Source organism: Pyrgilauda ruficollis, unplaced genomic scaffold (assembly GCF_017590135.1).
Source record: "Pyrgilauda ruficollis isolate IOZ18807 unplaced genomic scaffold, ASM1759013v1 scaffold12, whole genome shotgun sequence".
Taxonomy (NCBI): domain Eukaryota; kingdom Metazoa; phylum Chordata; class Aves; order Passeriformes; family Passeridae; genus Pyrgilauda; species Pyrgilauda ruficollis.
The window spans coordinates 492178-504032 of NW_024510321.1; the positions used below are offsets into that span (position 1 = coordinate 492178).

At 47.7% G+C, this 11855-nt stretch overlaps 2 protein-coding genes across 2 annotated transcripts; one reads left to right on the forward strand and one right to left on the reverse strand.

The window, feature by feature from the left end:
• Window positions 1–218: 218 nt before the first annotated feature.
• On the reverse strand, window positions 219–4055 carry ACKR2 (atypical chemokine receptor 2). Its single transcript, XM_041488301.1, has 3 exons — window positions 3878–4055; window positions 3247–3304; window positions 219–1489 (listed from the first exon to the last, which is right to left on the reverse strand). Exons 1-3 carry the CDS (start codon window positions 4019–4021, stop codon window positions 372–374), a joined length of 1320 nt encoding a protein of 439 aa, XP_041344235.1. The 5' UTR covers window positions 4022–4055; the 3' UTR covers window positions 219–371.
• Window positions 4056–6128: 2073 nt separating this feature from the next.
• Window positions 6129–11739, forward strand: HIGD1A (HIG1 hypoxia inducible domain family member 1A). Its single transcript, XM_041489273.1, has 4 exons — window positions 6129–6276; window positions 8084–8191; window positions 9998–10132; window positions 10824–11739. The coding sequence occupies exons 2-4, from the start codon at window positions 8089–8091 to the stop codon at window positions 10871–10873; spliced, it is 288 nt and encodes a 95-aa protein (XP_041345207.1). The 5' UTR covers window positions 6129–6276; window positions 8084–8088; the 3' UTR covers window positions 10874–11739.
• Window positions 11740–11855: the final 116 nt, after the last annotated feature.

Genomic DNA, 11855 nt, shown 5'->3' on the forward strand with positions numbered 1-11855 from the left:
CATCAGGTGCATGTTCTATTAGTTTCATGTGAATTGTTTTTACTTAATAATCGATCACCATCCACCTGTGTCAGGGCTCTGGAGAAAGTCACGAATTTTTCATTAGTATCCTTTAGCCTTCTGTCTGTATCCTTTCTGTATTCTTTAGTATAGTTTAGTATAGTTTTAGTACAGCATTCCTTAATATAATATAAAAGCATAAAATAATAAATCATGTACTTTTCCAATCCCAGTATGGAAAGTCTTCATCTCAAGGTTGTTGCTAGGATGAACTATCTGGTTACACAGTGCTGTGGGCTCACACACCAATTCCATCATGGGCAGGACAGAGGGCTCATAGATAATGTAAATAATGTAAATATTGTAAATATTTATGATGCATTTGTGAGGCTTAACATTTCTATCTCAGCTGCATATCTGCTGCAAGATGGGCTCGTCTGGGAGTCCTGGATGGAAAAGAAAGCGCCTCTCCTGAAAACGGCCTGAGGGATCTTCCACAAATATGCCCTGAACTGTTTCTTCACAAAAGCATAGAGCAAGGGGTTGAGACAGCAGTGGACAAAGGACAAGCTCTCCGTGATCTGCAGGGCATAGTCCAGTTTCCTACTGCTTTCACAGCTCCTGATCACACCAACATCTTGCAGGGAGTGGAGGATGAGCACAACGTTGTAAGGACACCACAGCACAAAGAAGACCCCCACCAGAGCAAGGACTAAGCAGAGAGCTCTCCTGGAGCCAGGGATCTGGGCGGTGTTGAGCACACACGCGATGCGGGAGTAGCAGAAGGTCATGAAGAGGAAGGGGAAAAGGAATCCCAGGATGTTTTGAATCACCCGAAAGACAACTTTCCAAAATAAGTGTTCCCGGCCATAATCCTGGGTGCACATGATGGTTTTGTTGTGAATTTGTCTTGTGCGGGTGAAAAGGCCATCAGGAATGGAGAGAGCTATGGAAAGGATCCACATCACCAGCAAGATGAGGATGGAATTCCTCCACACTGTGGAGCTGTGAGGAGACCAAGCATGAACTATCTGCAGATACATGTCCAGGCTCATGCAGCTCACAAAGAAGACGCCACTGTAGAAGTTCAGAGTGTACATGGCATTTAAGAATGGGCACAAGATGTCCCAGGTGACCCACTGAGAAATGTACAGAGCCCAGAAAGGAAGGGTCAGTAGCAGGAAGAAGTCTGAAACCACCAGGTTCAGCAGATACAGCTCAGTCATCTTCTTTTTCTTCTTGATGTACATGAGGAGGACAGTAAACAGGAGGGCATTCCCAGCCATTCCAATGAGGAAAATCACAGTGTAAAATGATGGCAAGAACACCCTGCTGAAGGACAGCACCTCCTCTTTGGTGCAGAGGCCATAGAGCCCATAATCCTCCTCATCCAGGTACTCATATGGGTACTCACTCGAATTGGCAGCATCCAGCCACGTGTCTGTGGTTGCTGCTGTCACTCCTGAGGTTGTGTTTGACCAGTGGCTGCCTAGGAGCAAGGAAAAGGGATCAAAGTGTTCCAATTCACACAGGAAGCAAACAGCACATCACAGAGTGAATGTGAAACACATCTCTGAAACACAGAGATGTTTAGTTCATAGAATCACAGAATGGTTTGGGCTGGAAGGGACCTTCACGATCATCTCATTCCAACTCCTGCCATGGCAGTAACACCTTCCACTATTCCAGGTTGCCCCAAGCCCTGTCCAGACTGGCCTTGGACACTTCCAGAGATCCAGGGGCAGCCACAGCTTCTCTGGACAGCCTGTGCCAGGGCCTCACAGCAAAGAACTTCCTTCTAACATTTGGCCCAAACCCACCCTCTTTCAGTTGGAAGCCATTCCCCCTTGTCCTGTCACTCCATGTTCCTGTAAAAAGCCCCTCTTCGTCTTTCTTGTAGGCTCCCTTCAGGTACTGGAATTTCATGGGTTTAAATTTCTGCCACTGTCCGGTGAGTATTTTGTGTTCTGAACAACTTGGCCTTTGCCTAAGCACGGGGATAAAAAAAAACCCAAAACCAAAACCCAAAATTAATTCTGCTTTCCTTACTCAGACGCATAAAACTTAAAAATGAATGAGCACGGTTTCCTCTGACTTAAGTCACTACTTCCTCCTGGCACCACCACAAGGTTTTAGTGAAGTTTCTGCTCCAAATTACAGGAAATCCACCACCACAGCTCACTGAGAGCTGCTTGTATTCACTGGGGTCACTACTGAGAGAGCAACATCTCAATTCTTGGTAAAGAAGAACCTGCCACCAGCATCTTTATGTCAATGGGCCTGTTCCCAGAGGGGAAATGCCGAACATCTCCCTGTTCCTGGGAGGACACAGACCCCGCTCCATGCCAACTCTAGGACAAAAAGACATGGATTCTGATAAAAGGCATTATTAAGTGGATAGTATAGAATTCATAGGATCCCAGAGTGGTTTGGGTTGAAAGGAACTTTGAAGAACATCTTGTTCCAACCCTCCTGCCCTGGGCAGGGACACCTTCCATTATCCCAGGCTGCTCAAAGACTCATCCAAGATGAGGACACGTAGGCACCAGAATCCAGTCCTGAATTATGGTGAGAGGGAGAGATTCAGCTGGAAGAACATTGCTGGAATCACTTCTGCATGAGACAAGGCATGTGACAACCCCTGCAGTGGTCACTCCCTGGAACTGTGGGCGTCACTGTTTAGATGGCTGCAGCCCAGATTTCAGGAAATGGTGAGTGATTGGGAGCTTCCTACTTTTGGGATCTGATTTTCAAGGAAAAAAGCTGTCACTGAGGAGCCCATTTCAAACAGTAGGAGATGGGATTTGCCTGGTGCTGTTGGCACTCTGAAGGCTGATGAGGAGTTTATAAATAAAGGTTAATCTTTTGGCAGCAAAACAAAAAACAGTTTTGCAAAACAATTGTGTAAACACCCCTCTAACCCTAAAGCAGACATTTTCTCAGCCGTGGCCAAAGCTACCCATCATTTCCCTGGGGCTCATTTTCCAGCAATCCCAAACAGGCCTGGCTGTGTAGCTCCAGTCTCTCCTCAAGGATCTGTTTGTCCCTGCAGAGTTCTGCAGCCACTCAGAAATGAAGCTGTTGGTCCCTGGCTGTGCTGTGCATCCCAATGAGGGTTTATCCCATGGTGGATCTGCAGGTTTTAGGGATGACTCCCTCCCCACAAACACCAGGGAAAGGGGTGCCCATCCACCCCACAGGCTCAGAGTGGGTGTGCAGCTGTAAAGAGTGAAGCTCTGGACGTACCTGCTGTGGTCCCATGACTGAAATTGCTCAAATACCCATTCCAGGCAGTTCCAGGCAGCTGAAAAGAAAAATGGGTTTGAGCTGGACTGAAATGTTTTTGTGCTGTCTCCCAGTTCTTTCGCAAGTGCTGCAGAGCACTACAGACAGAGTAGTGGGAGAGCATGGATCTGCCATGGAAAAGTGCCACAAAAAGACTTGTCTGGGAATGAGCTTTTTAAAATTTCTTTTCTGGATCATATTTTGGAGGAAAGTCACCCTCAGCTGTGACTGCAGGCCTTTGAGAGGAAACCAAAGCTGCACACCCTGCTGATCACAGCAACATCCGAGACTCATAAACACCTTCCCCCTCATTCCCCCTCTGCCACACCAGGACAAACCATTCCCAAAATTTGCATTTGGGGTTTCTTCCAGCCCACTGAGATGCCTTTTCTCCCTCTGCCACATCCTTCTCCCTCCACATCAGCCTGGCACTGGCGTCCACATCCCCATCCCGTACCTCAGAATGGAAGGGAGGGCTGAGCTCAGGAATTAATCCCAGCCCCACGCTGGCTGTCTTTCAAAAACAAAAGAGAGCCTTGCCTGGTTTCTTGTGTGGCTTCGTCTATGAACAAGAAGCAGAAAAGGCACTTACAGGAGCTTCTTCTCCTCTTTCCATCCTGCCAGAGGCTTGAACCAGGCTTTTAGGAACTTCTTTCGTTTGTGTAAGAGGACAGTCAGGAAATGTGAGCTCAGCATAACCTCCCTGGTTTTGTCTTGTTTTCCTGCTTTTCATCATTCCCTGGCAGCTCTGGAAGAATGATCTCCTCCCTGTGTTTGAGCACAACATCTACAACACCTCCCACAGCTGAGCTCCTGCTGTAAAAAATCCATGTGTTTTCCAGGAAATCTGATGCGGCAGGATCCTCATCCCCTGCCAGACCAGAAATGGCCTCTGCCAAAACTGCTTCTGATGAAGTGGTTTATTGGAGGAGGTTTTGGGCATCAGCATGGGTGAGTGGTCACTCTCCTGCTTGTTTCCTCATCTCACCAACAAACAGGGCCATGGGAACACCCTGGCTGTGCCAAGGCTTCCCCTGTGCCAATCCCAGTGCATTTTATTCACCCCAAACCACCCTGGTAAAAACAGGAGAGCAGAGCAGCAGATGGCCACAGCTCCACATCCACAGAGATTCACAGAGAGAAATTATTTATTTTTGTCTATTTCCATGTTTGCCACCATCAGCTGCTGCTGCTGCACTTAAAATACACTCTGTAATAAATATATATTATTATAATATGTGTGCAACACACACATTAGCAGAGAGCAAGAAGCCACTTGTAGAGCTGAGACACTGGACACACACAAGGAAGCTGCAGGTGACAGAGGTTTCATTAGGCCAGCAATTAAAATGAAATAAGTTTTCGTTTTTAATTGAGTTTCTGCCCTGAAGCAGAGAATTAAATGTGCCTCTGAGAGTCACTGGAGAAAGTGGCCTTCACTGTAATTTATCACAAGATTTTAACTCAATTTCAGGGCTGGTAATTGCATCGATTTTTTTGTTTCCTTTCAGACTGCAGGGCCCTAATGGCTTTGGCAATTAAAGTAACCAGATTAGGGGTAATGGGCAGCACATTTAGAGAGATGCAGGCTTGTCTGAGCCACTTTATTCTGTGCTGCCCAAAATGCCACATGTCAGTGGCAGAGTGACCCTGCAGGAGCAGCAGCTCTGCCTTCCCCCAGCTCAGAGATGGGGAGGTACAAACACCACACAGGAGCACTGGGCTTAGGGACAAAAGGATTTATCTTTGTGGTTTTCTCTGACAAGCTGTTCTCAGGTTTAGGAGAAGGTTTTAGGCATCTTTGGGATCCCAGTGGATTCTTCTTCCTCTTCCAGAATACGGTTTAAGTCAGGAGCAATTTCTAGGCTGTCTTTGGGCATCAAAATCCTGGCACAGAGTGGGGATAAAACGAGGTCTGCTTGAAAGCTGAAATACAAGAAAACTTAGTCAATGTCATAACTCAGCAGCAAGAAAATCAGGCTGAGGGAAAGCCAGAGAAGCTGTGGCTGTTCCATTCCTAGAAGCATTCCAAACTGGATGGGGCTTGGAGCAACCTGACCTGGTGGAAGGTGTCCCTGCCGTGGTAGGGGGTGGAACGCAGTGAACTTTAAGGTCCCTTCCAACCCAAACCATTCCATGATTCTGACATCAGGAGGAAGCTCTTCAGCAAAGGACTAAGCAAGAGCCCAGATTTCACAGAATCTCAGAAGTGTTTGTCGCTGGTTGAGGGTTTATGTACAAATCACAAATGGGATGGGACTGCTGAAGAATTTTCTAGCATCAGTCTCATTACAAAGTCATGACAATGGGAAGATGCCAGCAGCTCACATCCCCGGCAACATACAAAGAACTTGATGTTATAACTCACTTTAAAAGTTTTTTGACTAATTACACAAAGTAATCCCAGGGAACAATTTCTTTCCAATATCTAAACTAAAGCGCTTCCCTTTTCCTTTAACACTGCTCGCCCTCGTCCTGTCACTCCGTGCTGTTGCCAATAGTCTCTCTCCATCTGACTCCACGTCAGTGTGTCAACACGGGAAGTTTTTGAAGCGAAAAGCAGACAAGCTGCAGAACCACCAGTAGCCATTTTTCCGCCCTGAACATCCGCTGTTTTGCTTTTTTTGGGGCTAAACCAGACTCGGAGCGGCCGCCCGGCTCTCGGTACCGCGAAGGCCGCGACTGAGGCCGGGACTGAGGCCGGGACTCTTGCCGGGAGGGGCCCCGCAGCGCCACCTGCCGGCCGCCCCGCGCCACCGCCTTCCCGCCGCAATGCGGAGAGCCGCCCGCTGACGTCACCGCCCGCCCGCCCCCGCACCCGTATAAGGAAGCGGTGGTGGCGGCCACGTTCCGGATTGGCTGTCGGCGAGCTCGCGGGCGCGGGGCACGCTGGGAGTTGTGGTCCCGGCGGAGGGGCGGGGCGGAAGCCTCCAATAAGAGGTAGGGGCGGGGTCGGGTGCGGCAGACGCCGGCCGGTATCGGATGAGCGCGGTGAGAGCCGGGTCTGGGGCGGGCGGGACCCGCGGCACCGCCGGGGACACAGCCCGAGTTCTGCAGGAGAGTGCCGGTGCCTGGGGTTGGAGCGAGGAAGGGCTCCCATGTGGGGGGAAAGTGACGGGCGGGAGGGGAGCAGAGGCCCCGTGTGGGGACGTAGGGCAGAAGGCCGGAGTGCGGTAAAGTTGCGTGGGGCCGCAGTGGGGAAAAATCCCCATGTGGGGTGCGGGGGCCTGGGGATGGAGAGGGGAAGGATCCCCACGTGGAGCTGGGCAGGCGGAAGGCAGCCTGGGGATACCCAGGGCCTCCCCCTTGCCGGGAGGGAGGGATGCTGGGACCTGTCACCTTCCCACCCATGGTCCTCCCTCAGTGTCCCTCCCCCGCGGGTGACATCGGTCACACAGGTGCCCTGACCTCCCTGTTCGGTGTGGGCAAGGTCAGGGCAGCAGGGCCGTATGTTTTACCCAGTTTCTTCTGCCCTGTGCCCAGGGCAGCTGATCTGAGCTGAAGGTCACAGAAACTTCCCCTGCTGGATGAATTGTTTCACTTTTAATATAATTTTGTTGTGTAAATCTCACCTCTGGCTGTCTCTTCCTCTGCTGAGTGATGGAGAGCTCTTGTTACCTTCTGTGAATGAGTCAGGCTAAAATTATAATTTTCATTCAGCAAATGAGAGCGGTTGTAGGAGGTGTGGAGAGACCAAATCCTTTTGCCTTGCAGAGGAAATGGTTTGAGAGCCAGTCAGTCTGCTCACGTGGGTGCGCTCGAAATGCTGTGTAACCACGGAGCGTGGCCACCTTTGAAATGTCTCTTCTGCCTAATGAAATTCCACTTGGTTTATTCCAAGAACTTGGAGCCTTTCTAAGTGCCCCTGAGCTGTGTTTTGCTGTTGGTGGCAAAGCTGAAAAATAGCAGTAGAGATTTTTTTATTAGGGCCCTCTGTGGTGTCACTGGCAGAAATTGTCATTAACTGAGAGATGTTTATGCAGAGCACTGAGCAGAGAACAGGTCTTGGTGTAATCCGTGCAATTCCCAACACAAAAAGCAGGGAAGTTCTGGCGGGTGGTCTCACTTTGGTGATGGTGGTTCTGTGAGTGGAGCCCTTCTCAAGCTGTTGCTGCTTTTTATTTTCCTTGGGGGAAGGTGAGAATTCACCTGTGGATGATTTCTCCTCCTGATGTGACCCCACACGAGTCTGCACAACTTGAGGACTTGCTCAGCAGCTCCTTGGCGGTGGCTGTTTCCCATCCCTGTGTTCTCCATCAGGAATTTGGAGTTGTGGTGATGTGGGATAGGCTGTGGTGACTGAGGAGCTGCCAGGCAGGGCTGACCTTGTGCAGCAGCTCGTGCTTCCCAACCCAACTGCTGTGGCTGCTGCTCCTGGCAGGGTGTGAGGGGGGAGAAGTGAACTTGCTGAGGTCAGAGCTGCTATAAAGGACCAGCCTGCGAAAGCCAAGCCGAGTGGTGAGGCATGGAATTCCTAAAAGGAAAAGCAGGCAGTGACCAAAGCTTTCTGTGGCTGCCTGTGAGTATGGGGGCCGTCCTGCATCTCTGGATAGCAGAAATTTGTTGCTCTTCTACTTTTTTTGGGTTTGTTTCGTTCTTACCTCTCCTGGTAAGCACAGTTGTGCTTCCCAAGGCTTCACTTGAATTAAACCATCTGTCCATGTGCCTGTTTTTGTATCTTGCTATCTGGATATTTGTGACTGATGGAATACACAAGGGATTTTCTGACTTTCTTTCCCTAAAGATTCTCTTTATTTGGGGTTTCCAAAACCTGAAGGGAGGTTCTTTGTCTTCACAGCCACAATGTCACCCAGCCAGGAATCAGTTTATCCTGAGTATGAGACAGAGACCAGCCAGACCTCGAAGCTGATAAAAAAGTTTAAGGAGACGCCATTTGTGCCCATTGGTGAGTTCAAAAATGGAGAAATGTGTTTGCACAATCGATGTGGGAGACACTATCACTGTTCACCTTTTATCTGTAAACAGGAAATTACTTAGAAATTACCTCCCTGTAATAGTTGTCCTACAAGAAAGAGGGAAATTAATGAGGTCTATTACCTTAAATAAAAAACTCAGAACCTACAAGTATAAGAAAAAAACCCCAAACAAACAAACCCTGAAAAGCTTTTTAGGTGAGGCTAGAAAAACATGGGAAAGTGATGCTGTCAGGTGGTTAAGGAGTGTGTTGTGTAGCTGTTCTGGAGCACAGTTCCTGGGAATTATGTGACCACTACAAAGTGACTTAAAAGCTATCAAAACACAGACAGAAGGATTTAAATTACAGCCTGTCTGGTAAACATTTCAGGCCTCTGCTGCCATCACTTAGTTTAAAATGCATTTTTTTAGTAACTTTTATGTTACACCTAGCTTGAGGAAGTTGTTAAAGTTCTTAGCCTCTCTGTTGAGACTCCCAAAAAGCTTCTGAGGAGAGCAGGGATCAGCTTTTGTGTGACACAAGACACGTTTTGATTTCCAGCCACCTTAAATGGAGAGCAGCGGGGTCACTCGGGGTGAACTGTTCTGAGCATTTGCCAGCAGATTTCCGTCACTGCTTCCGTGCTCACTGCACTTTGTCTCCACCTTGCTGGGCTGTACCGTGAACTCCAGGAGTTCCAGTTCCCCGAAGCAGATTGGCAGAACTCACCTTTGACCTGTGTCAGAGCTGGGCTGAAGGCCCTAAAACTGTTAATTGGTATTTAATGAGAGTGAATTAAGTGTTTACGGCTTTCTGGTGGCACTGGTAATGCTCTGGCTCAAGGAAGACAAACTGCCCGTGCTCTGCTCAGTAAAATATACACAGCACTTAAAACTTGGCATGCACCTATGAACTGTGCAAATAGTCCTAAAAATGGAATGAAATAGATGGAATTGGAAGAAGTTGTGCATTTCTCTGTGCGTTCTGTGAAACCATCAGTGTTGAAGCTGGCAAAGCTGGGGCTGTTTGCTCTGCTGAAGGACTATCAGTGAATTCTGGCCCTGGGAAAGAGACCTGGTAGAGCCTTCCTCCTCACAGCTTGGGGACAATAACGTGTGACTTGTCCTGTCCTGGTGGCACCTAGCCAAATGTGACAACACCCAAAATAGCCACCGCAGCAGGCCAGTGATACATCAGGGAGCATCCACACACTGGGAGTCTGAGCATCAGCTGGGTGGGGGTCTTGGCTGTGAGTGTCCGTGAAGGAAAGGTGTGAGGAGCCCTGGTTCTGTCTGAAAAATATCCAGGGAATTCTCACACCCTGAGCTGTAATGCCAAAGTCCTTTGGCATTTTAATGCTGGTGGAAATCTCTTCCTCTTCCCTGCACTGGTGTGTGCAATGAATGAGGTGGCACTGGAGTGAAACCAGGGCTAGGATTTACCACTCCACAAAACCAGTGATTAGACCCAAACAGGCTTATTCTAGTATGAGAGAGAATGGCCTCAAGTTGTGCCAGGGGAAGTTTAGATTGGATATCAGGAAAAATTTCAAGGAAAGGGCTGCCCAGGGCAGTGGTAGAATCGCCATCAATGCAGGGATTGAAAACCTGTACAGAAGTGACACCTGGGGACACGGTTTAGCAGGGGCCTTGGCAGCTGGTTGGACTCGGTGATCTTAAGGGTCTTTTCCAACCTGAACAGCTCAGAGGTTCACGGGCTGTTTTGTTTAGGTGGGTCCCTTGAGTCCTCCCGCTGCCCCGGATCTCCACTCAGAGGGATGCTCTCCTTGCCTTGCAGGGATGGCTGGCTTCACCGCCGTGGTTGCCTACGGGCTCTACAAGCTGAAGCACAGAGGTGACATGAAACTGTCCCTTCACCTGATCCACATGCGTGTGGCAGCCCAGGGCTTCGCCGTGGGAGCCCTGACGTGTGGTACGTATGGAATGGGAAGCTATGGAGAGCCTCCTGGAAGCATCCAGAACATTTATTTCAGGATGGTTGTGCTCCTTACTGGTGCTCAATCAGCCTTTCTGGAGTAATCTGATTTTATGTACTTAAGTATTTAATTTCAGAGTAGTTTTGATTATGTCTAGATGGTTCTGCATCACTGCCTCTTACAGGCCAAAAAAAGAAAACATTCATCTGACATTAAATATGTTGCTGTTTCTGAATTTAATGCACAGGAATATCTACAGCATATGTAGACCATGGTATTACATATTTTTATATGTGTATATATTTTTTCAGGACTGAATTTGTGTCTCTGAATGTACAGGGACACTGTGCCCCTGATGTGTACATCTCAGGTCTCCTCTGTGTGTAAATGTCCATCCCATGAAACACTGTTTGTCCATACTGCATTCCCAGCAGGAACATCAGAAAAGCTTGACTTTGGCCACAAAATCAACCAGAATTAGCTCAGGATCTGCATTTTCATAAATTCTATCTTTTCACACCTGGTTTCTCTGTATACGAAGAATTTTGTAGTGTTTATTAAAAAAATGCAGCTGAGGAGGAAGGCAAATTCTGTCTTGCTGAGAACTGTTGAGATTTTGAAACCCATTATTTCTAATTTAACACAGTTTTTTAATTGTGCTTTTTTTTTTTTTTTTCTGTCTTGAAGGGGTGCTGTATTCCATGTTCCAGGAGTACGTGGTGAAGCCCAAGGAATAGTGGGAAGCTGTCTGAAATCCCTGTCCTGGTGGTGGCCTGTGTACTGCAGCTCCAAACCCCCTACGGAGGGGTTCTTGAGGAAAACAAATAATACATGGCATTAGAGAATTGTTCTATTTTGTGTATGGTACACTGTGCTGGACCTGACAGCCTCAGAATGTGACCTGGGGGAGCGCCTATTGGGGTCTGGGTCTCTCTTATTGATGCCACCACATCCCAGTTTTTTAGGGATATCATGGAGTGCAATCCCTCTATCTTCCCCTTCAACTCAGTCCTAAAACTGGTGACTTTTCTGCTGTTGTTGCCCAAAACCATGATGTCTGAACTGGCTTCTGTCAGGGAATGTCAGGAACGCCTTGCTGTCATTTTCTATCCTCTGCCTCCAACTTTGTAATTTAGAAGCTTCCAGAGTAGCACTAAATGACTTCTAAAATATTGAGAGCTATATAAACATGTATATTTTTTATTTAAAGCATAGAGATAAGTATGTCACAGCTATTTAAATGTTATATTTATTCATTGTTAACGAAGACACAAGCTCCCTATTTTTGCAGTATCAGACCCTTGGATTATGGTATTTTGTAACTTTATTTCCAGTGTTCTTCTTAGTAACATCTAAATGTAACATTTAAAATACAGATTGTGAAAACTAAACTTTAATTTGGTGGTTTAATGCTTTAAAAGTGTACGATCTAGCTGATTTCTGCAGTACTGTTCCCCACAGAAAATTTTAAAACATTTAAATCTGAAAAGCCCCCCCATCACCTTTGAGGTATTAAAATCCTTGTCTGTGAGTTACTTTACTCTCAAACTCCTTGTACTTCCAACAGCAGTCACGAAAATAAAAGCCAATTTCTAAAAAAGCACATATTTTCCTGTCAGCTGACATTCCATGGTGATGGTCTCAGATGTTACCCACACAAGGTACAAACTGCACCTACCTGTCTGTGACCTGTTGTTCAGAGCAGGGGGAGGTTAAACA

What these genes read in the sequence shown, in the direction of transcription:
- ACKR2 (XM_041488301.1), bottom strand. Translation starts at nt 4,021, where the DNA reads ATGATGAAAAGCAGGAAAACAAGACAAAACCAGGGAGGTTATGCTGAG. An exon ending in AAAGAGGAGAAGAAGCTCCT is followed by an intron (nt 3,305 to 3,877) that starts GTAAGTGCCTTT and finishes TTTTCTTTTCAG; the next exon opens with CTGCCTGGAACTGCCTGGAA. An exon ending in CAGTCATGGGACCACAGCAG is followed by an intron (nt 1,490 to 3,246) that starts GTACGTCCAGAG and finishes CCTTGCTCCTAG; the next exon opens with GCAGCCACTGGTCAAACACA.
- HIGD1A (XM_041489273.1), top strand. Translation starts at nt 8,089, where the DNA reads ATGTCACCCAGCCAGGAATCAGTTTATCCTGAGTATGAGACAGAGACC. An exon ending in GACGCCATTTGTGCCCATTG is followed by an intron (nt 8,192 to 9,997) that starts GTGAGTTCAAAA and finishes CTTGCCTTGCAG; the next exon opens with GGATGGCTGGCTTCACCGCC. An exon ending in CGTGGGAGCCCTGACGTGTG is followed by an intron (nt 10,133 to 10,823) that starts GTACGTATGGAA and finishes TCTGTCTTGAAG; the next exon opens with GGGTGCTGTATTCCATGTTC.